This window comes from Eleutherodactylus coqui, chromosome 9, assembly GCF_035609145.1.
Source record: "Eleutherodactylus coqui strain aEleCoq1 chromosome 9, aEleCoq1.hap1, whole genome shotgun sequence".
NCBI classification, from domain to species: domain Eukaryota; kingdom Metazoa; phylum Chordata; class Amphibia; order Anura; family Eleutherodactylidae; genus Eleutherodactylus; species Eleutherodactylus coqui.
The window spans coordinates 101,729,426-101,755,098 of record NC_089845.1 but is presented as its reverse complement, the minus strand read 5'-3'; the positions used below and the strand labels follow the sequence as shown (position 1 = coordinate 101,755,098).

Genomic DNA, 25,673 nt, shown 5'->3' with positions numbered 1-25,673 from the left:
AAGCTCATGAGCCCCAATGCAAATTCTGTTAAGGACCCCTGCCTGCCAGGTGCACCTTATAATACTGGGGTTGTTTCCCCTCAGGCATCGGGGTCCGGGTGCAGATGCTGCCTGTGAAGCCCTACAGTCACACCTGTGTGTACAACCAAGACTCCAGATCTGAACCTAATGAGGGGTTTTCTCTGGTGGCCTCACCTCAACAAAGTTCAGGTTGACCCTGCACTTAGCTACCATATCAAGAAACTGCTGAGAATACATGTCATCCAGGATGATGTAGACTGGAACACGTCGGGCGGCAGCGTCCAGGAGGTCCGAGAGGATGTCTACATCGGTGAAGATGTCCATGACAATCCCAATGACCTAAGATATGAAGAACACGCAATTTTAGAACAGAAACAAAACGTACAAAACACAGAACAGTGACAATTCCAAGAAACTGTTCTACGTATCAGGAACTCTGCAAACTGCATAGAGTAATACTCTGCAGAGCCCTACAGAGGTCAGGGGTATATAAATCCGCAGAATATATGCAATATGCATCTGTCAGGAGGTTGTACAGAGGGGTCTGGAGGTGGGACAGCGGCTGCTCTTCCTTCCGCTTAAATGAGCAGGCTAAACAGTGTCCATGTTTGTCGTGGGACATCACTGATGTCATGGCATGGGACGACATTTGGATCTTGGCATTACATATAATTATGGTCACAACATGACAAAACTATTTTACGCATCACTGAGACAGAAGAGCCAAAAGTTGCGTCCCATAAATATTCAGGATATTAACCCACTAGACATCAGGAAGAGAGATACTTTTTTATATACGGTATCTCGCTTGCTGGTGGTGGGTTACTAATATCTTGAATACTTAGGATATTATATACATACAAATTTGTTAAAACACTTTCGTCCAGGGAAAGTCTTTAAACCTAACCAGATATCATAGAGAGTATTCTGGGCCCCAGGGACAGAAGGCCCAGCGCGCCCCCCCCCCCCCCAACTAGGCCCCAGGGACAGAGGGCCCCCCCCCCCCACAACTAGGCCCCAGGGACAGAGGCGCCCCCCCACAACTAGGCCCCAGGGACAGAGGCGCCCCCCAACTAGGCCCCAGGGACAGAGGGCCCCGGCCACCCCCCCACAACTAGGCCCCAGGGACAGACACCTGGTAAAGTATTATAAAGCCCACCACACACCAGGGATAAAATATTAAACCTCCAGTCATAACCAATATTAGGATTAAAGCTCAGTCTATTAGGGATAATATTAACCCCTTAAGGACTCGGCCCTTTTTTCCCCTTATTTTGGGTCCTCCCCCCTTTTAAAAAGTCATAACTCTTATTTATGATGTAATGCAGGCAATCGATTAAGCCACACCACAGGCATAGCTTGATAGGCAATCTGCAGTGGCAGCCCTGGGGCCTTTCAGAAGGGCCCTGGTAACCACACGGCGACCCAAGATCTTGTCGCGGGGGGGGGGGAGGGGGGGGCAGTGTGGAACCCCCGAACTGCGATCATGGCTTTTAAATGCTGCTGTCAGCACTGACGGCGGCATTTAAAAGGTTAACAGATCCGATCAGTGGTGCTGCTGATTGGAGCTGCTGCGGGCGGGTGTCTGCTGTAAGAAGCCTGTGATCCCACTCCATACAAACCCTGAACCTGCAGGACGTAACTGTATGTCCTGTAGCGTTGAGGGGGTTAAATCCAATAAACATCAATGATATTACTATTAAACACACTAGACATGCAAGACTATAGGAGTATATATAGGACTCCATAGGTATATGAACTGTATAGGTTATATATGAGTACAAGTTACTGGTCTCTTACCTGCTGTGCAGAGCGGATCATCCTTCGCACTTCTTCCTTAATACTGGGGCTATCAGGAGGGGGTGGATGTATGAGGGTTGTCACCTCTGTCCCTTGGAAGCCATAGATAGTGGGCCACCCGAGGTCCAGCTCCGGAGCAGCCGTGTCTGAGTGCATGGGCCAGTAGGTGCCTGACGAGCCATCATCCTCCTCTTGTCCACCATAAACATGGTCTGAGTATAGACTTTCTTGGGTGGGCTCTGGGGGCCTTTGGAGGTATTTTGAGATGTGGTCAATTTCTGAATGACTTAAGAAACCTGGAACCCCCTCCTCTGCAAGGAACCGATCATACGCCTCCGGACCTTCCTCCGCTAGAACATCAATAGCAATACGATAATACTCCTTATAATGCGGGGGCAAGTAATTGGGGTCCAGAGGGTTGTCCCCCTGTGAGGAGCTCTGGGACCGACGTGCCATGGGTCAACACCAGAGGGGGGAGAAGAGGGACCTATAAAGAAGAAGAAAAGAAAAATTTACCACCGAGCAAACACATTTAGACACATCATAGACCTGCATTGTAAAGACAAGGCATTCTGGGTAACGTGTTGTGAGGTTGGGCAAGATGTAGGTTGCTGGGTAGTTTAGCTCATTAGAGACAGTATATGCTATGTAAGGGTGAGGCACGCTGGGTAATAAAGGTCATCATTATAGTCATGCTATGCTATGCTATGCTATATGGGTGAGAGGTCTTCTTTAAGAAGATATGGCGAGATACAATGGCATGGGTAACACAATGTGGTAAGGGGCCTGGCGTGAAGCCTGCCAGGTGACACAGCAGATTGCTGAAGTAAGGCCTGCTGGGTGCCAAGGCCTCGTTGAGCCGCACTGGTTGCTGAGGCCTCATTAAGCAGCTCTGGGTGTGACCGGGATTTATAATGAGAGCATTTATGAATGGAATTTAAGAGGATTTGCAGATTGTCGGCTCCACTCCTGACACATACATTGTGTAACTAGATATATGGCCGCGGCGGCTCCACCCGAAACACTCAGCCCCAAACCAATAACCTCTCCACGAAGCACAAGACTGTGAGAACGCGGATCAGTAGGCCCCGGTGTCTCAGACAGGCCGAATATCTGGATGCAGCACCGCCCTCACCTGGAATATTCCATTGTATCCACCAGAAACTAGGTTAAATACACAAGAGCCATCTGTACTGCTGTTCAGGACACCCTGGGGCATATATGACGGCTCAGGATCAGCGTCATGAACAACCAGATAGGGTGCCCGCCCTGCACCATCGCTAATGTCAGGAATGGCAGGCAGCCTTCACATCTAGGTGCTAAAACACCCGAAGGACATGGAGCAAAGTTTGCCAGACACCATGTTAAACCGGACTGACACAAAACAGGTCGGATTCCGCATGCGGATTTCTGCAGCAGCAGACCTGTGAGCATTCGCGGATGCAAGAATTTTTCCGCGCAAATGTACACTATGCACAGCGTATCGTCCACACTGAAGAAAGCCTCCTCTCCACTCCAACCAGCATTCAGGCTTTTCTATTTTCCTTTGACGTTGTGAGCATTTCCACCACTCATACGCAATGTTGACTTCATTGGGGTCCGTCCGCGCAGAAACCGCACTAAAATAGAGCATACTGAAATTCTTCTTCTGCTTGCGGAATATGCATGCCTTTCAATGCATGCATTTTACCGTCCTGCGCGGATGGTGATCGCGTAATTCCCAATCCAAATCCGCCCATGTGAGCCCGGCCTTATAGTAGACCCTGGTCAGGCCTGAATCTTATACAACACCCACACTCTAGCAATTGTAATACTACAACTCCCAGCATGTTCCAGGGAAGGTGTAGATCACTCATTCTTCCAGCCATAGCTCCCTAGTCTTACAATGCATTAGCTGCCCATCGCCAACCCCAGCGTAAGGCTGCAGTCTTGTCTCTGGTTACCTTCACGTGTAATTTCTCCTTTTTGTGAAGTCATAGACATCTATGGGGCACATGTATGTGAGGAACGTCTCCTCTAGGAAATTTATGCAATTTGAGAGAATCTCGTCTGCCGCTGAAAGTCTTGGGCATGGTAATTCGCCTCTTATCTACTCCCTATAGTGTGGAAGACTATAGAAAGAGGAATCTTCTTGGTTCAACACAAATGTAAATATGGTTGAGCACAACTAATCCACGTATCCAGCGCATGTTAAAGAACACAGTACCAAGAAGAAGAAAATCTGATACCATTAGGAGGATCTAGAAGCAGATCTCACAGCATCTTCTACATAAAGGCCCTTTTACACGAGCCGACCGTCTTTTAGACGACTGTGCAAGCGTTGACGTCACCACTGAGGTCGTTAGCGCTCGTGCAAAGCATTCAGACAGAAAGACTTGCCGCTGGCTCCTTGTCCTCCGATAAGACTCAGCTTATCATAGGACTCCATTATAGTGGGAGGGGATAGAAGATGAAAACTGGCAGCAAGATGGATAAAGGTGAGAGAAAAAACACGGACAAGACCCAACGGTGAAACCAGACACCTTGGAGGAGGCAGATGAAGGGAAGCAGCACAGCTCTTCTTGTGAAACTCAACATTCTCCTTACTCCGCACTATGACCCAGTCCAAGAGGTCCAAATATTAACATACGTAGAGAAGAGGAGAGCTGCATCCACATCTTCAGAGGATGGAGGGTTTTATTTATCCCAAACATGTGCAACAGCATTCTGGTCTTAAGAAGTCAATGTAGATTGCCAATCTGCTGTGGAGTAAATGACCCACTAGTATGTGAAGTTGAGCGCACTCTACAAAACTTAAAGAGTAACTAAAAACTTTTCATAAACTTCTGACAACTCATAGTGACAAGTCCAATAGAGAAGATAACTGGCAGCATCACCGGATGGTGACGTTTTGGCCATAATGGCTTCATCAAGCTTGCTGCCAGTTATCTTCTCTATTGGACGAGTTATAAGTTGGAGTTTATCTGGTTTGAGCTCCTTTTCTGGCTCCTGCATGATTTAGCCTGACCCAGAGGGGTATGATTTTAGTGCTGCTGGTTGGACTCTATATAACTCATAGTGACATGTCAGAAGTTTTGATCGGTGGGAGTCTGGGTATTGAGACCCCCACTAAACACTAAAAAAAATGGGCAAGCGCTCAACTGAGCATTGCGCCTATTCAGCTCTTTCCATTACTGCTCAGAGCAGAATACAGGCTCCATAGAAAGTCTATGGAGTCCATACACCACTAGCAGTGATAGATGAATGGGCACAGAACTCAGCTGAGCTTCTGCACATTCATTTTAGCGATCAAGGGGAGTCCCGGCATCGGAGACACCACCGATCGAAAATTCTGACATGTCACTAGGACATGTCTGAAGTTTGTAAAAAGTTTAGTTACCCTTTAAGACTGCCAAAAAGTCCAAGAAGATTCATTAGAACAACAGAAACATGGACTTTGAAGTAGACCCAAAGATTCATAGCAAGATTATCTTAAAAATGCCACAATCTGGTGGTAAATATGGCAGCTTCAGGGTGACTCGGGTCATAAACAGCAAGGGTTAATATTACTGAGTCATCAGCACAACAACAGTAGAATGTAGTGAATGCGGTGTCATTCACTGAATGAATGGTCCAACCCTGTGCATGACCTGAGAAGAACAGATACCACAAAGTGAAGCTGTAAAGAGGCATTCAAGTCATGGCGGTCTCACCAGACAGATCAGCTGGAGGTTGTATGGTTGGTTTTCTTTATGACCTGCTCTACAGATGGGCCACATTATACCTTCATTGTGATAGCAGTGCAGAAGGTTATGTTAACCCATTAAAAAGCCAATGTTTCTCTTTGGTCTCGTTCACATCAGTGTGGGAAGTTCCGTTTGGAACATCTGTTGCCGACGTTCGCTAGAAAGCTGGACGAAATAGTGCAGCAAGATGCGCCACTTTATTCTGTAAATTCCGACAAAATGCTGGACTGCTGGCCAGAGATCGAACGGACGCCGTTATAGTCAATTGGTCATAAGACAGATCCGTTCAGCCACGGGGTGCAGTTTTCCTGCTCCAAGAACGAAGCTGGAAACCGGACTCCCGAACGCTGATGTCATGGAGCTCGTAACACAATAAAACACAAAGTCTAAATAAACCACCTTGATAAGGCGCCAAGGTATCACAGGCTGCCGTGCGAAGAGTCAAGCTAAGGAGTAACCCATCTGTCGAGGACACCCTGGTGTGGACGCCCACAGTGTACACCATAACTCACGCGGGATGCCCAGGATTCTTTGGGCTCAATCTCACAGGCGTGTTTTCCGTCATTCTGTTTGTACTTTTTATGGATACGAACAGCATAAATCCAATTAATTTGCATTTGAGTATTCAGATGAAAAAAAAAATTGTAGCATTCCTTATTTTGGACCGTGATGGACTGAAATCGCCCATTAAAGTCAATGCGAGTGCATGAAAAAACGCAGCAAATATGCAGTTGCACACGGTCATTGCACATTTACCTATGTTGGCAGGAGACTGTGGGTTAAAAAAAACACACAAAAAAAAAAACAGTGGCATCAATCGGGCCTTCTTGCAAGACGCATGCAAAAAAAGAAAAAAAAAAACCAAACACATATGCACCAAAACGCATATGTAGACGCAGCAAAACACTGCGTATTTCATGGACCCAAATCGCATGTGTGTGAATTGTTGCCATATTGAGGGCTGTAGTAATATCAGCAGGTACAACAAGTACCAGCCTGCACCGACAAACTCCTTGATGGCGAATGCCTATTATGTTGATGACCGGCCGCCATTCAAGTTCCGCATGAATTATCATGAGACTCCTCCTGAGCGACGTGTTCACCTATTTATAACATTCAGTCGAGTCTGAGAACACTCCAAGTAAGCGTGCCAGGGGCATCTGAGTACCGATAACTGCTGGTAGGAGGGTGCGTCCGGGAATACCAGTCTGTGCAGGAATGCCAGTCACAGCCCAGCCTCATAAACCAAGTGAGCCACGAGGCGCTGCACAGACTACATGTGCCTCACAGCATATGGGAAATGATAGAGGTGACTAACAGCAGAATAGCGAATGCAGCTCTGGAGTACAGTACAGGATGTAACTCAGGACTAGTACAGGATAAGTAATGTATGTACACAGTCATTGCACCAGCAGAATAGTGAGTGCAGCTCTGGAGTATAATACAGGATGTAACTCAGGACTAGTACAGGATAAGTAATGTATGTACACAGTGACTCTGCCAGCAGAATAATGAGTGCAGCTCTGGAGTATAATAAAGGGTGTAACTCAGGACTAGTACAGGATAAATAATGTATGCACATAGTGACTCTGCCAGCAGAATAGTGAGTGCAGCTCTAGGTTACAATATAGAATGTAACTGAGGATCAGTACAGGATAAGTAATGTATGTAACACCATCATTGCACCAGCAGAATAGTGAGTGCAGCTCTGGAGTATAATACAGGATGTAACTCAGAATCAGTACAGGATAAGTAAGGTATGTACACAGTGACTCCGACAGCAGAATAGTGAGTGCAGCTCTGGGGTATAATACAGGATTCATCTCAGGATCAGTACAGGATAAGTAGTGTATGTACACAGTGACTCTGCTGTTTATGGAGATAATCTCTATATATACTCAGTTTATGTACAGAGGTGACTACTTCAGCCCATGAAAAATCCTCTTTAAAGCCCCAAAGTGCTGACATTTCACAAGACTGACATACCTTTTGTCAGCTGCTTTATTTTCCTTTTTTTTGCACCAGGAGTGAGTCGGCTCACGTATTTAGGGTCCTTTTACACATGAAAATGAATTTGTAATAACCAGCGCCAAATCTATGGCAGCGGGTTTTAACAATAAGACGCGCATGTATACGCAAGAATCATAGGTTTCAATCCCTCGTCTCTCCTCAGATCACATCTAGCAGATTGTTTACACAAAGGGATATAGAAGGTCTACAAACAATTTTAGGTCATTGTAAAAGATTTAATCCACAACAAACGCAAGCGAATACTCGCCGATCGGAATTTCTCATGCAAACACTGCAGTCTGATTAGGGACATTAGCTTAATAGAATGATATTTACATGGTAATCGCTTCGGTGTAATAGAAAGGGATGGGGGAGTTATTACATCCACATGGTCTAATAGGATATATCATACACAAGTGCCCACCGGATCACCAGCAGACGAAGGAATGAACTCAACCGTAAATCCGAACAGGAGGTCACATGACAGAAACTGCAGCGTCTTCATTCCTAGAAACCTAAATATTTGTTTACCAAAACAAACGCTTTCCATATCCAGGACGCCCTGAACACCTTGAACTTTACTCAGGAGCCTTATCAGAGTTACAAAGAAACCCCACACCAGGCACTGACTCACATTCTACCAACCTGACCCACTACTGGACAAACAGGGCATGGGATGTTCCTATATCACTACATCTACTCCAGTCACATCCAGAGCAGCAAGCACAATTCTGCTGCCTCCCAGTGGAGTCTGACCCAGCAAGTTTTAAGTGTCTGCAGTTAGAGAAAGCAAACAGCAGAATTCTGAATGCAGCTCTAGATGGTTAGAGAGTATAAGAGGTGATGTGACTGGAGTACAGGGCACGCTGCAGTCACCATGCTGCTTTAACATGCAGGTTTAATACTAGATGCACTACCAAGCATGCATACCCTCCTTTCATTTAATATCATGCCTTATACTCTAAACACATCCACAGCTGCACCCAATGCAATAAGTTAAGACTCAGCACCTTCTTCCTATAATGGACACCGTGAGCACATCCTCAGTCGTATTACATCAGGGAATGGCTCCCAGAGCAGACTCACGATGCAAGATGACATTTTTGTCCAGAGTGCCAAAACTTTTGCAGCTACCTACTCAATACAGTTGAACACCATTTGCTGTGTACTGCATTCATCATTGTTCTATGTTATCAGCCATTGCAGGCAGGAAGTCTATGTACACAATCCAACCACAGACTTCTCACCTTCAATCTGAAAAATCAGAGAATTGAAATAAGTTTTGGCCGTTTCGGGGGTGTACACAGACGTGTGGGGGCCCAAATCAAAAATCTGCACGTCCATGAATAAGTGAATAACAGGCAGCTTCTCTTCTTCCTTCAAGGATTCAGCAGCTACTCAAGAGTTTTGTACTTTCATATCACACTGCGACAGGGGAATGAATAATCAATGGGACGACCTGAAGGACTCACTGCGGCCAGGAAACCTCTATAAGGCCTGATTAGGGAGGTGGATCAAAAAAAAAACAAAAAAAAAACGACTTAATAATAATAATAATAATAATATATATATTACACACGCGCACACACAGTTGCTACATGTAGTTCTGCGTACTATTACTGTGGTCACTGTGTGCAATTACCAGATTAGTGAAATCCTCAATGTGCAACATGAGTGCAGAAGGACACAAGGCTATAAAACCACAAAGTGCTGCACATTTCCAAAGTGGTGCAAGCATACCTTTAAAGATTTGTTTTTCAAATTTCTAGTGCTGCATGCAAATCCCGGTTAGTGGTCAGGTGGGCAGACCGGACCTTCCCTGGTGGGCTATATTTCACCCCTAACGCCTCACCTCCCTGCTACTGTGATCTGAGACGTCCCCCACACTATCAATGCGGCACTCCAACTCTTGCTCATGTGCCAGGAGCGATGCATGCGCTGTGGAGCATACTGAATATGCCCACACATGAACTACACATGCGCCAATCTTGGAGCTTCTGGCACAAGAGTTGGAGCGCCGTGTTGATTACATCTCAGGTGAGAGTAACAGACTTTTAGAGGAGGAAAACAGCCAATCGGAGACTGTCCCGCTATCCCACCGGACCAATCACCAGGATTTGCTTGCAGGGTGGGTCATTTGAAAGCTTTTATAAAAAGGTAATATTTCACTAGGATGCATAACAAAGTAACTTGTACGCAATACTTCGTTGTTTTACTGCTGTAACTGTTTTAACCCCTTAAGGACCCAGCTGTTTTGTACCTTAAGGACAGGTCACTTTTTAGGGATTTTACCCAGGTGGTTGTTTTACTGCACTATTTTTTTTCCCGTTAGCTACCAAAATTATTTTTGCTGTAATTTTTTTCTCTCCTTGAAACATAAGGCTAATTTTTAAAAATATTTTTACTGGCTTTTCTTTCCACCTTTTAGTTTTACTGAGAGTAAAAAGCCAAAAAAAAATTGTGTTTTTTTTTGTAAACATTTATAGTTTTTTTTCAATTCGTATATTTACATTATAATAAAGTATAGAAATGGGTTCCTCGTTTTGTTTCACATGTTTTAATATAGAATATGTATGTTTTGGATTACACGGCGCATACAGTGACGGTTTTGGGTCATTTTTCTTTTTTTCCTCTTATTTTTGTAACGATTTTGTTTTACCATCTCTGTCCCCATGACATCATACAACACCTCTGGTGGTCATTCACATGTTTTTTTTTATTACACGCTTTTCCACTGTAGTTGGGTCATCCATAGGAGCCCCAGTTACAGAAAAAATATCCTCCTATAGTGGCCGACAAAAAGTGAAAAGTCCCCGCGCTCCTGGATCAATAGTCACTAGCAGAGCTCATCAGGGTCTACCAAGACCCTGCAGCTCTGCTCTAACTGGGGCACCCGGTGGTCACGTGATCGCCAGGTCACATTGTGGAAGAAATACTTCTGCCTTCACTTCATAGCGATCATTGAGCTCTATGTACCCAGGAAAGGGTTTTCAGCTGTGATTAACAGCTGAGGACCTGACCGATACTGGTGTACCTTGACGCCACCGGAAGTGGTGGGTGTATACCAGGGTTTGGCTGCTTGACAGCCTGGTGATGCCCCCACTTCCTGATTGGCTTTCAGAAGCATACAGCATTGCCCAAACACCGGAGTTTCCTGCGGCCCCGGGGACATGCAGCAGAGATGGACTACAGGGGACGGAGACTGGAGGAGCAGCAGGGGATATACCACTGCACCAGCGTCTGTTACAGGTGCGGGCCACCAGCACACAAGCGGGGTCTGCATCAGGAGCACGCCGGGAGAACATGCCACTCACAGCGCTGTGAGTGTTGGGAGGCTGCAGTCCAGGAGAGAGTCTGAGCTGGCGAGGCTGCTTACAGTGGTCCCCTTGCGGCGTTGTGTATCCGGTACCGGCGGCCACACTTTCACAGTCCCGGGGTGGGACCAGAGTGCTAACAGGCTACCCCATTCCCTTATTTCCTACTCTTACACAGTCCTGGGAGAGCTGGGTGACAACATAGCAGACCCCATTACATAACTCCAGTAGTTGTCAGCCGGCTTTCTAGGCCCCTGCACATGACACGGCTACAGGAGTATTCCGGGAGCCTCCTGGGAGGCGGCAGCTTCTCGCTCTCACACCCAGAGATGACTCCCAGAATAACCCTCAGCAGCTGAATGGGTGGCTCTGGGGGTCCTTCCCATCAGTACATAGTCCCCCATATGTACCTGTAGAAGGATGTCCCCACCCAGAGGAGTCCTCTGCACATGTGCTGCGCACCTGCCTCTACCTGCCCTCACCGCATACCTTCCTCACGGACAACCTGCCTATACCTGAGCGCGTCTCCCAGCCATCAGCTGTAATTACCCCAGCCTGTAACCCCTTCACTGCTCGCTGTCTGCATGTTCTATGGGGGGGCGGGGGAGCAAGGAAAAAGGGGGTGACATACATAACACAAGACATAAGAGATACAATTCTCTGGCTGTTGAACACTGTATTTACTATGGCTTGACACCACCCTACTGACACCAGTCATGAAGGGGCTTATATTCATACTGGGCATGCTGCACGTACATGGAAAGCTGGCAACAAAATACTCACCAGAATGGCAAACAAAAAAGGAATGGATAATATTTATTAGAGAAGTAAATTATGATATATGTTACACACATATAAAACATAACGTTTAATAAATATGTATTAAAAAATGCATCAGCATCAAAATGAGAATCTAATTTTGATTTGACCCAGAGACTTTAACGCATATTTACTAAAGGCTACATTATATATTACAGATATATCTCTGCGATTTTCTTCTCTGCATGCATGACATAAGGCGGGTAGGGCCATGTACATACATGACGTAGAATGGGGAGCGTGTGTATGTATATATGTTGCATTAAAGGTTTAGTTCCATATATACCTACACACTACATAGAATGGGAAGTATGTACATACATGATGTATTATGTACAGGCACAGCTGTAACAAGGGAAGGTTAATATACAGACCCAGTAGAAGGAATCCCACCTTACCAAATAGGGAATCATTTCATGTGAGTGAACAATGCTTTACCAAGGAGGTAAAATATCCCACGAGATGAAATCGCACCTTACCAAGGAGGTAAAATATCCCACGAGATGGAATCGCACATTACCAAGGAGGTAAAGTATCCCACGAGATGGAATCGCACCTTACCAAGGAGGTAAAGTATCCCACGAGATGGAATCGCACCTTACCAAGGAGGTAAAGTATCCCACGAGATGGAATCGCACCTTACCAAGGAGGTAAAGTATCCCACGAGATGGAATCGCACCTTACCAAGGAGGTAAAGTATCCCACGAGATGGAATCGCACCTTACCAAGGAGGTAAAGTATCCCACGAGATGGAATCGCACCTTACCAAGGAGGTAAAGTATCCCACGAGATGGAATCGCACCTTACCAAGGAGGTAAAGTATCCCACGAGATGGAATCGCACCTTACCAAGGAGGTAAAGTATCCCACGAGATGGAATCGCACCTTACCAAGGAGGTAAAGTATCCCACGAGATGGAATCGCACCTTACCAAGGAGGTAAAGTATCCCACGAGATGGAATCGCACCTTACCAAGGAGGTAAAGTATCCCACGAGAGGGAATCCCACCTTACCAAGGAGGTAAAATATCCCACGAGAGGGAATCCCACCTTACCAAGGGGGTAAAATATCCCACGAGATGGAATCCCACCTTACCAAGGGGGTAAAATATCCCACGAGATGGAATCCCACCTTACCAAGGGGGTAAAATATCCCACGAGAGGGAATCCCACCTTACCAAGGAGGTAAAATATCCCACGAGATGGAATCCCACCTTACCAAGGGGGTAAAATATCCCACGAGATGGAATCCCACCTTACCAAGGGGGTAAAATATCCCACGAGAGGGAATCCCACCTTACGAAGGAGGTAAAATATCCCACGAGAGGGAATCCCACCTTACCAAGGGGGTAAAATATCCCACGAGAGGGAATCCCACCTTACCAAGGGGGTAAAATATCCCACGAGAGGGAATCCCACCTTACCAAGGGGGTAAAATATCCCACGAGAGGGAATCCCACCTTACCAAGGGGGTAAAATATCCCACGAGAGGGAATCCCACCTTACCAAGGGGGCAACATATCCCACGAGAGGGAATCCCACCTTACCAAGGGGGTAAAATATCCCACGAGAGGGAATCCCACCTTACCAAGGGGGTAAAATATCCCACGAGAGGGAATCCCACCTTACCAAGGAGGTAAAATATCCCACGAGATGAAATCGCACCTTACCAAGGAGGTAAAATATCCCACGAGAGGGAATCGCACCTTACCAAGGAGGTAAAATATCCCACGAGAGGGAATCGCACCTTACCAAGGAGGTAAAATATCCCACGAGAGGGAATCGCACCTTACCAAGGAGGTAAAATATCCCACGAGAGGGAATCGCACCTTACCAAGGAGGTAAAATATCCCACGAGAGGGAATCCCACCTTACCAAGGAGGTAAAATATGCCACGAGAGGGAATCCCACCTTACCAAGGAGGTAAAATATGCCACGAGAGGGAATCCCACCTTACCAAGGAGGTAAAATATGCCACGAGAGGGAATCCCACCTTACCAAGGAGGTAAAATATGCCACGAGAGGGAATCCCACCTTACCAAGGAGGTAAAATATCCCACGAGAGGGAATCCCACCTTACCAAGGAGGTAAAATATCCCACGAGAGGGAATCCCACCTTACCAAGGAGGTAAAATATCCCACGAGAGGGAATCCCACCTTACCAAGGAGGTAAAATATCCCACGAGAGGGAATCCCACCTTACCAAGGAGGTAAAATATCCCACGAGATGGAATCCCACCTTACCAAGGAGGTAAAATATCCCACGAGATGGAATCCCACCTTACCAAGACGGTAAAATATCCCACGAGATGGAATCCCACCTTACCAAGGAGGTAAAATATCCCACGAGAGGGAATCCCACCTTACCAAGGGGGTAAAATATCCCACGAGAGGGAATCCCACCTTACCAAGACGGTAAAATATCCCACGGGATGGAATCCCACCTTACCAAGGGGGTAAAATATCCCACGAGAGGGAATTCCACCTTACCAAGGGGGTAAAATATCCCACGAGAGGGAATCCCACCTTACCAAGACGGTAAAATATTCCATCTTACCAAGGAGGTAAAATATCCTTTGATAGGGAATCTGTGCTTAAATGTTATGCATCTTTATTTCTGCCAAATTATTATCCATCTTTTCTTTGCAACAGACACAGATATGGCTGCAAGATAAACACCCGATGAGGGGACATTGTGCCAATATCAGGGAGCTGAGTACCCGGGTTATTGCAACAGATTTCAACAGTTGGCACCATAATGGACCACCCACCTGCCATGGCACAGTTGACATATTGCTTGTCAAATTTTGTCAAACAGGTTCTGTATTGGACCTGCCAAAAAGTGGACGTAACAAAACTGCCACAGACGAAGCAACAAAAATGGGCGCCCTGGTGTCCTTGTGCGAGAGCCCACATCATAGCACCCGGCGTCTGTCACAGGAGAGTGGGGTGAGCCAAACCACCATCGAACGGATGCTGGCTACACATAAATGGAACTCGTACAAGACCCAGTTGCTTCATCATCTGAACGAGGACGATCCCAATCACTGTGCAGAATTTGCGGAATTGGTGTCTCAGCAATTGCAAAGACAGACGGTTCTGTTTAGTGATCACATGAACTTCTAGGTGAACGGAAAGCTGAACAAAGAAACCCTTCACTACCGACACCAACCCACACTGGACGGATCCCTCCAAGATGGTTGGCGCAGTGTGTGGGGTAAGAAGATAGTGGGCTCATTCTTCATCGACAGTAACCTTACTACTGCTACGTATCAGTAATCGTTACATGACGAGGTGTGCAACGAAAATTGAACATTCCCATTGTTCTTCCAGCAGGATAAACGCCTGTGCAAGCGCTTCTGCTTGGTTGTTGCTCTCAGCGCATCACGAATGGGAGAAGAGAATAGCCTTGATGATTGGAAAAGACGGGAAGCACGGTGCGCATATCCTGTAGTGGATCATCGTTGTGTGCCATGTCACAAAAAAAATTGTTAAATGCCATGTACCTTTTATTTCTGCCAAAATTTTTAAGCACAGATTTGGATAACTCTATCAGATAGATATGGACACCTGCCCTCATAGATTTGCCCTCTTCCCCTTTGCAACGTGCCACCCACAAGATGGCGCTCCCAACCACCGTTTTCCACTTATTCATACCCTTGGACCTCGTAAAAGACCAGAGGACACCATGATGGAAAGCCGGCCTAGCCGTACTACGAGGAGGACTCTCAGACCAACTACTGTCCCCATCATTGCTCCATTCAGCGGCAGGAACATAAAGGACTACAAAAAAATCCCACATTTCCTGGAGGTTTCTTTGGAGTATGGGAGAATCCTAAGACAACACGGACTTTCCATGTTGACCAGTGGTCTCCAAATTGCGGCTATCAGTTCATGCTGGGAGCTGAAGTCTAAAAGCAGCCAATAGCAATGCTGACCACTGACAGTCTTCACTAGAGAGATGGGACCATGTGTCTATAAGCAGGACGGAAGAGCTGCCATGTTGCTTGCTCAGGTGATATATATATATATATATATATATAAGAGAGAGAGAGAGAGAACAGCACTCCTAGTGGTTAATGTCCATATACGAGAAACCACCACATCCAGGTACATACAATAGCGGGGCGAGGCGATGATAAAGGAGCAATGACAGAGCTCTGAGTAGTGAAGATCCCAGACTGACTCACTATCACCCCATCTATGAGGAGCAGCAAGCCTCTGGCCTCCTTCCTTCTCTACTCGCTATTCCCACCCAATTATTAGACAAAGGCATTCAGATGAATAAGATCTCGAACACGTCTGAGGTCACAGATCTGAGTCACAGCAGAGGAGCGGAGAATTATTCCAGGAGTCAATAACTCTGCTACCAGGAAAGCTGAGTGACAACCAATATGGCTGCCATTACAGCGCAGGTTGTGCTTGTATGAAGAATCCACTTTCTCATGGACGTGATATAAGAGGATGAATCAGGAATTTATATTTGGCGACGGCAGGCGGTCCCTCTCATCAGAGCTTATGACAGGGCGGCGGCGATTGCGCTGACACGGCCTCCTTTTAGGTTGTAGGAGTCCTGATTAGAATTTCCAGAGACTCATTAATAAAACAGCAGGTACAGGTTCATCAGCCCCAACATGTTACTGCGCCGCCCCAGAGCATGCTGGGAGGAGCAGCCGCTGGGCGTTCTCAGCTGTCACATCATCAGGTAAGGAGATTGAGCGATGGCATCCGGAGAGGACAGAAATAGAACATTGCAGGGTACAGAAACCTTCAACTTTTAGTCAAGAGCTCTGCTTGCCGTCAGTGAGTGGAAACATCATCCACATTCGGCAACCCGTCCCAACATGGTTTTGCTCTTAGCTGAGGGTATGTTACAAAGTAGCAGTTCAGATAAGATTCATCAGCCTGCAGTCCCGGCAGGACAACTCATAGTAGATTGCATGACACAATGTGAGACATCTCCATTCACTGACAGCAAGCAGGGAACAGGTTTTGGAGAGCTGTACTGACTGTCACTTATGGAAGGTGGCAGATCTCCGGTTATCCTTATTCACATTTTACCCAGCATTCACTGTAGGCATTTGTGGAGGGAGGGAATCAAAATGGCGACGACCTCCACCCGCCTGCGGGGTTAACTCTTCAGTACCTGTAAACATTCCCACATTGAGCTGTTGCCAAAAGTTTTTCCAGCGAGCTATGACAACGTTGTCTGGTACATTCTCATTACCACTTGGTGTCTGTTTTTCATCATCGCTCTTGTCAGAGACCACAAATTAACCCTTTAGCCTCACGGCTGGTGATGTGTAGAAACCAACACTAGAAAAACCCATCAGGCGCATTACACAAAGGTGAAACCGGACTCACTGCACCATGAGCCGAAGGGCTCATTCACACGGGCATATGCAATTTTGGTGTGTGAAATACACAGCATTTTTGTGGCGCATATCTGCAGATTTGGTGCATAATGTGTTTTTTTTTTTGTGTGTATTCACATGCCCCCCACCCAAAAAGGATCTATTGCTGTATTTTTTTTTTTACACACCATTTCCTAGATCCATGTGTAAAAACACCGTGAATACACATGTAACTTGTATTCACCACTAATCTGCACAAGACAGAGTGGGGACAATACAAATGAAAATGTGGCTCTGGGCCACCCCTTCAGTTTTTGTCTATACTTGACAGGAGGAGTAGTGGGGTTAAGAAGTCGCTGCCCCGGCAAGAGCGGTTTGGGATGGGTCACTGCTCCGGGAGAGTGAGGCCTCCTTCAGGGATCGGACCTGGCTGAGAAGCAGGAATTCTCGGTTCTTTCTCATGGAGACTGCCAAGAATCCCTTCCACTTGCACCCCACAATCCGCGCCCCGTCAATCTCTGAATTTTCTGAATATCAGCATTTTACAGAGACATAATACCCCCAGAAGCATAAAAAAAGAGAGGCTTCCATGCAGTTAACCTTTTCCCTACTGAAACCTCAACAGAGCATTGTGGGTGCAGTATCCAACGATTGCCAAGTACACTGCAAAGTGGAGAAATCTTGAGGCAAGAAGTCCACATCTATCTGGGTCAGAGGCTGGCATGGATGGCATGTCGCTGGTGAGACTCAGAACCCACGCCGCTGTGCCGCATCTGTTCAATTCCCAATAACTTATATCAGGGTGCACGTGGGTTCTGCGATAAAGCACCATCTCTGTATAATGAGATCGCCAACTTCCTAAGGGCTCGCTCACATCATTTGTGTCCTGTTTTCCAGCTCCGTTATAGCTGCAGGAAAGGGGCACCCAATGGCTGAGGCATACAGTCATTTAATGAAACCAGAGGCCACTGACTGTAATAGGGTCTGTTGGGTTTCCAGAGGGTCTTCTAGCATTTTATAGGATGAAATAACAGCAAGCTGCGCTATCTCCTCCTGTTTTAACAACGGAATTTAGTGACAGAGGTTCTGAACGAGCCCAAATAAACTGTGTTTCAAACACTCACCATCTTCAAAGATCTCGTATTGCTGTCAATGAACGAGAACACTCAGGTTTATTATTCAGAGGCAGTGATTTGTACATGGCTAGTCCTGCTTGCAAACTGAGGGTTTGTTACAATTGTATCCAGTGTAGACAATGATCTAAACATCAGCTGCACATATTTCTCTTCTAGTTTGCTACAATGTATCAGTCTGGGCTGTTATATCACAGCATTGTGTGGACTGGATACAATTGTATCCACTTCTCAACTGAGAGCAGGACCAAATATGTAAGTGACTGCCTGTCCACGAGGGAGCAGGAGCCGGCAGACGGATCTCCGCTGTCAGCCTATCTGACAGATAGGGTGACCGCGGAGAATCACGGCAAATCGCAGCATGCTGCAATTTGCCAGCCGCGAGCGGAGATTCGCAATGATTTTCTGCTTGTGGAGAGGGGTGAAGCGCTTTCCATAGCAATGCTTTCACTGCGTTCCCCGGTTCCCCGCGGCCGGATTATCGCCACGGGGAACGCAATGAAAACCCGGCTGTGGACAAGTAGCCTTAGAGAAAGATCTTATTCACTGACAGCAAGCAGAGATCTGGAAAACAGCAATTAATTTTTTTTTAAAGTCTATTAGGAAGTTCTAGGACGTTTCAGAGGATTTAGGGCCCAGAATATTCCGGAGGTGGATTACATGCTTAAATTTGTATTTTTTTGCTATCCCATTGAATTCAACGAGAAACAAAAAAAAAAAAAAAAAAAAGAAGGAGACCACACTGATAAATGCAAACTTGACATGAAATCCACGTCAGAGAATCCACTCGTGGATCTGTCCCATTGAATGGTTCTGATCCACACGCAGCTCTGCATCATGATGAAATTAGGATTCGTGTCAGAATTCTCGCAGATTCGTGGTGTGGATTTTCATTGAAATTTATGCCGGATTTTTGCTACGCTAATTTCATATTGTGTGAATGAGGCCTCAACACTGTTCACATACCAGACCTTGCCGTGGAAGCAGTACAGATTATGAAATCCACGCATAAATCCAATGCGTAGGAGAACAAAACAGTCATGTGTCTATTGTGGATGTGGAAACTGCTTCAGGAAAACGGCATGCAGATTAGACTAAGTGAAAACGGGCGAATCTACATGTAGATCCACGGCAGAAAACCACGGCTCGGCTGTGTGAACAAGGTGGAATGCAACACCGATTCTTCCACTGAAAGCCGTGGTAGAAATCTGCAGTTGGTGACGCAGGTGTAGGGCCGCGACTCAAACACGGATTGAGCCCCTTTCAACCGGCAAATCCATGTGCAGAATTCCCAATACAGATGCCATTTGGAAAAGCGTAAACTCCATGTTAAGAAGAGACGTGTCACATTTTTCACCAAGCACATTTGAAATCTGTGGGCAGAAAAAAAAACCTGCACCGTATACACTATGGCGCAGATTCCCAGTGAACTGAATGGCATGGGGATTAATCCCAAAATCAGAGCGGATTTGGTAGCAAAAGTCCACTGTGTGAAGATACTCTAAGGCCGCTCTCACACACAGCGTCAACAACATGCTGCGATTCTTATTGCCTTTTTTGAACGTAGGTTACTGCATTTAACAGCGCATTTTGAAGCACCCCATCATTGTGATGGGTGATTAGGTGCGTTAAAAAGCGTGAAAACGTACCAAAATAGAGCGGAGCATTAGAAAACGCCACGTTAAACCGCAGGTCAGCGAGGCCCTATTGAAATCAATGGGAGCGACATTCAAAACACCACAGTAATTGGGGTAAAAAAAAATGCATGTGTGAGAGTGGCCTAAGGGTATCTTCACACATAGCGCAGAAGTTGCAGATTTTCAGAGCGGATTTCTTTCCTTTGAAGGGGTTAAATCCGTATCAACATCCACGTGTTACATATGGAAAACCCGCTATATGTGAAAGCAGCCTGAATGACACATCTAAGACTTATCTCTGGTGATTGTGGTGACTAATCACGTGGTGCAGGGACTGACATTTGTCACACACAGTCATGGCGGCTGGCCGCAGGGCGATCTGATACTTTCCCATAACAGATCACGGATGTAACATCAGAAGAAAGCTCCTGTCCACCATTGTTATGATAAGGGTAATGAATTGAGGAGGATGATGTAGCAACAAGTCATCTACACAATGGAGAGCTCATGAGCCCTGTATACATTCCAGGGGCCACAGGGGCCCTTCAGTACTCCTTAGTCAGGAGTTTGATAGCGATGACATCACCACCATGAAGAGAGACAGCTGTGCTGGCAATCTTTCTGCTCACGTTTTGCTACACTATGTATTAATTATCCCTAATTACTGGCATTATCGGAATAACATTAAGATCTCATCACATTCAGCAGCAATGACCCTGCGCAGTACTCGATGGGGGCAGTTGTCAGCTCGCTTTTCCATGATGAGATCAGCGCACGAGGCTGCGGTTATGTCACAGAATGTTCTATGACCAAAGACGGTCACCATTCACACTCATCGTAGCCGAAAAGTGAGACAGATCAGAACATTCCTAACAGAGTAGCAGAAATAACTTCTACAGACATTCGTCCCATGAAGCACTAGCATAGCAACAGTTACCAGGGGCATCACTCATCCTGACTGTGTGGATATAGATCTACACTTAGATTTGTCTGTGTCAGTCTTCACAGAGTTCTGCCATTTACTTCATGAATCAGGAAGGTCAGGATGAACACGACTATAGAGCATCACAAAGCAGGAGCACGTAGAGAAGGGTTTTTTTATAAATGTTACTTACAATATGACGATCCTGTGGACAAAAATGTTCAGGCAGAGGAAAAATGGCCATCAGTTATATAACTGCAGAACATGGAGCAGCCGCGTTGGTATTATCCCTGGGCGAGCGGCCAAAATCTCCCCAGACTCTGCATAAAACACCAGCTAAATCTGTCACAAATTAGCGAATCGTAAATCGCGCTCCATCCAGGAATAACTTTACTAAGAAACAACGGAATGTTCATCACAGCTAGGACTCCGCCCACAGCGACAGATCATGGGCTCATTACTGCTGCTCATATAAGGATTTGATCTGTGGCTGCTAGAGAACTACAACTCCCAGCGTGCCCAGGCAGCACAAGACTGGATCTCTGACTCTATGAATGAACCAGGGTGCTCAGGATGAAAAGGAATATATAGTCACAGGGGACTCCCAGGAGTGGGATCATAACCCCAACAGCTGTGCAGCACCAGTATAACTGCCCGGAAAGGCTGCTCAGAGTGCCAGGGACCCTCACCTGAGGTGGGAAGAGCGGATATGACAGGTTGGGTCAGTCTGGTCACATTGTGACAGTCATCCAGCAGCCGCTTTTCTTCTCTACATCATCTGTGGCCGATATCAGCCACTCCTCTTAACGCTCTGAACTGCGGGGTACTGGGCTTTAAAAGGGTGGAAGCCAGAAGAAAAAAAAGCCCAGAAGGTGGCAGACAGAGGGTTACCCATCATCAGTGCCGATTCAGTCCCATCAATATAATGAGATTCTAACGTTATGTGCACACAGAGGAATACTGCAGCAGAAATCCACGGCTATGCCACGAATCCACACGTGGATTTAGCAAAATTCAAGTGCAGAAATACTGACGCCATTCCATGCAGATTCACGTGAAAAATTACACTTCTTCACATGGATTCACACAAAATGCATCGGCAATTCCACATATGGATGTTGCCCATTTACAGGGCTAAATCCGCATGCAGATCCACAGCAAAAAACACGATATAGACCATTCTTAGAGGCGGAATCCCGCGTTGAATTACGCATTTCAAGGTTTCTGCTTGCTGTGAACATTCTTCTGAACATCCAGAGGGTGAAATCCCATAATGGCCTTACGCAGCTAAGTATTTGTTACAACTGAATCCAGTCTGCACAATCCTCTCAGATACAAATATCCCAGACTGACACATTGTAACAAGAAACTTGTGCCACTGAGGCGTTTGCCTCACAGAGGATATATTGTAACAAACCTTCAGCTGTTGTATGTATTAGATCACGTTGGATAATTGAATTCCCTATTTAAACAGCGAGTGTTTCTATTTACTGACAGCAAGCAGAGATCTTGTAAATGATGAGGAATTGAAACACAGTATATTACAAAGTTACAGAGCTTTTTGTGATGTCTTGATCAGTATTTAAAAAGGTGGGGCCCTTTAACTCCAGACTGAGCATTTTCCTGCACCCCGTTATCAGTGAAAGGGCAGGTGACCCCAACATTTCAAGGGCTGGATATGTGGCCTCCAACCGTATCACCCCAGATCTCTGCACCCTGTGAGGTTTCACTTTTCCCTTGCACTAGTTTTGATGAAACTCCGCAACGTCTGATCTATCTGGTATTCCCAACTTCTCGGTTTGGCGCATTGGAGCGTCCTCTCCTATCATGTCAGCAGTCCATGGTGTGAGGAGCAGGCCAACCTGTCCTGCAGGCCATTCCTCCAACCCATCCACTGTGCAGCATAATAAGCCCAGCAGAGGACAGCAGCACCACGTGACTTCAGGGTAGAGCGTGAGCTCCAGAGCACCCACTACAAGTCCCAGCAAACCCTGACAGCAGTGAGTGCAGGAAGCCATCATGCAGCTAAGAAACCACTGAGGGATCCAGACACTTCTATAACTGGAGCAAACATGGCAGCACTGTTAAAGGGGCAGTATGCCTACAGTCTAACCCCATTCTGCAAAGGCTGATAACAGGGAATAATAGAGGATTTTTTTCCTGTCATGCAGTCAGGATAAATACATGAAGACCAGGGATCAGCTCCGCCCAGTGTCAATCATGGCAGATGACAGGACCCATCACTGAAAACCAGTCCCACCAGTCCCCGAGATTAACCCATTCCTGTCTGGAGATGCAGGATGTGATGATCCTGGGGTTATATGGATGATCCATATAAGAGTCCCCACGCTACAGCAGCACACGTACAAGTGCCCCTCCCCATATACTGCAAGACCCACTTCTTCTAACAGGAAATTACATGTGAAGAGCCAATCAACAGCCACATATGTGTAGTATGAACAGTATATACCTGGTGTTATAATCTATACCCTCTGTATCACACGGTATATAGTATCCGGCATTAAAATCCAGACCCCTCATATAACACAGTATATACTCAGAGCTATAATCAATATTCCCTGTCTCGCACAGTATATACCTGGCATTATAATCCAGACCCCTCATAGAACACAGTATATACTCAGAGCTATAATCAATATTCCCTGTCTCGCACAGTATATACCTGGCATTATAATCAATACTCCCCATTACACAGTATAGCCTATACCCATCAGTATAATCTATACTTCTCTTATTGCACAGTATATACTCGTAGTTTTAATCTATACTCTCCGTATCACAGTATATAATACCTTGCGTTATAATCTATACTCCTATCACAAAATATATTCGAGGCATTATAATCAATATTCCCCATTATAGGGTATATTCACAGTTATATACTATACTCCCCATTATACGGCATTATAATCCGTACTCTCTATTATACCATATAACCTATACCTGGCGTTATCATTTATATACCCCATTATACAGTATAGCCTATATCTGGCGTTATAATCCATACTTCTCATATCACAGTACATATACCCGGCATTATAATCTTTAGTCCCCATTATACAGTATATTCATGGCATTATAATCAGCACTCTCCATTATACTTATAATTTATATGCCCCATTATGCGATATGCACTCTATAATCCATGCTCCTTGTATCACACAGTATATACCTGGCGTCATAACTATATTCCCAATTAGAGTATATATGCAGTGTTATAACCCATACTCTTGATTATAATCTATACTCCACATCAGGTGTTATAATCCATACTCCTTGCACCATACAATATTTTTCCAGCATTATAACCCATACTCCCCATAATACAGTATAAACCTGGTGCTATAATCCATACTTGTCGTATCATACAGTATATACCCAGCGTTATAAACACAACCCATAATATGGCATATACCCATATAGTACAGAAAGTATTCTTAGAATTTTAGCATCTGGAGTGAACAGAAGAGCTGACAATCTACCCCTCCTCCAGAAACCAGTCAGGAGCTGGAAGTCACCAGGGATCTGCCAGGATTTCCTGCAACTACGGACAAACAGTATAACAGGGGCCGTACAGCGAGGAGCAGATGGTTGGCACAGGTGTACAAGGAGGAGTAGACAGCAAAGAATAGACTGTCATTATAGATGTACAGTGAGGAGTAGACGGGCAGCAGAGTCTAACAGGGCTGTACAGTGAGGAGTAGACAGAGTCTAACAGGGCTGTACAGTGAGGAGTAGACAGCTAGGAAAGTTGTACAGTGAGGAGTAGACAGTCAGCAGGGTGTTACAGGGCTGCACAGTGAAGAGTAGACTGCCAGGAAAGTTGTACAGTGAGGGGCAGACGGTCAGCACAGTATAACAAGGCTGTACAGTGAGGAGCAGACGGTCAGCACAGTATAACAAGGCTGTACAGTGAGTAGACGGGCAGCGGGTAGAACATAGAGGAGTATCTGCGGCTCTCACCTCGGCTGATTCTCTTCCTCTCTCCGTCGTGTTCTCCTCAGGAACTTCAGGAAGAGAAAACATGAAGACTCCACCCAGGAGAGCAGAGACATCCCCGGCCAGCCGCACCTCCCCCTGCTCCTGCCTATGTGCACCCGGGAATAGCCTCCCTCACCTGTCTGTCACCAGCAATACCTCCCTCCATACCTGTGGGCAACCTCCAATACCCTCCCCACACACCTGTGTGTCAGCAGAAATACCTTCTCCTCACATCTCTGTATCACCAGAAATACCATCCCCTCACACCTGTGTGCACCCTGCAAAACCATCCCCGCACACCTGTGTGCACCCTGCAAAACCATCCCCGCACACCTGTGTGCACCCTGCAAAACCATCCCCTCACACCTGTGTGCACCCTGCAAAACCATCCCCTCACACCTGTGTGCAACCTGCTAAACCTTCCCCTCACACCTGTGTGCAACCTGCTAAACCTTCCCCTCACACCTGTGTGCAACCTGCTAAACCTTCCCCTCACACCTGTGTGCAACCTGCTAAACCTTCCCCTCACACCTGTGTGCAAGCAGAAATAGCTTCTCCCATCTCTGTATCACCAGAAATACCTTCCCCTCGCGCCTGCGGGCACCGTGCAAAACCTTCCCCTCGCGCCTGCGGGCACCGTGCAAAACCTTCCCCTCGCGCCTGCGGGCACCGTGCAAAACCTTCCCCTCGCGCCTGCGGGCACCGTGCAAAACCTTCCCCTCGCGCCTGCGGGCACCGTGCAAAACCTTCCCCTCGCGCCTGCGGGCACCGTGCAAAACCTTCCCCTCGCGCCTGCGGGCACCGTGCAAAACCTTCCCCTCGCGCCTGCGGGCACCGTGTAAAACCTTCCCCTCGCGCCTGCGGGCACCGTGCAAAATCTCGCCCTTACGCCTGCGTGCACAGTGCAAAACCTTCCCCTCACACCTGCGAGTAACTTG

At 46.4% G+C, this 25,673-nt stretch overlaps 1 protein-coding gene across 1 annotated transcript in view; it reads right to left on the bottom strand.

Annotated features, from left to right (window-relative positions):
• FAM83H (family with sequence similarity 83 member H) overlaps window positions 1–24,803 on the bottom strand; it is a 32,191-nt gene extending 7,388 nt beyond the window's left edge. The window contains exons 1-3 of the mRNA XM_066578223.1: window positions 24,718–24,803; window positions 1,822–2,308; window positions 196–360 (exon numbers count right to left, since the gene is read on the bottom strand). Of these exons, the coding sequence (XP_066434320.1) occupies window positions 196–360; window positions 1,822–2,277 (621 nt within the window). The 5' untranslated portion in view covers window positions 2,278–2,308; window positions 24,718–24,803. The remainder of the gene's footprint in view (window positions 1–195; window positions 361–1,821; window positions 2,309–24,717) is intronic.
• Between the last annotated feature and the right edge of the window lie 870 nt (window positions 24,804–25,673).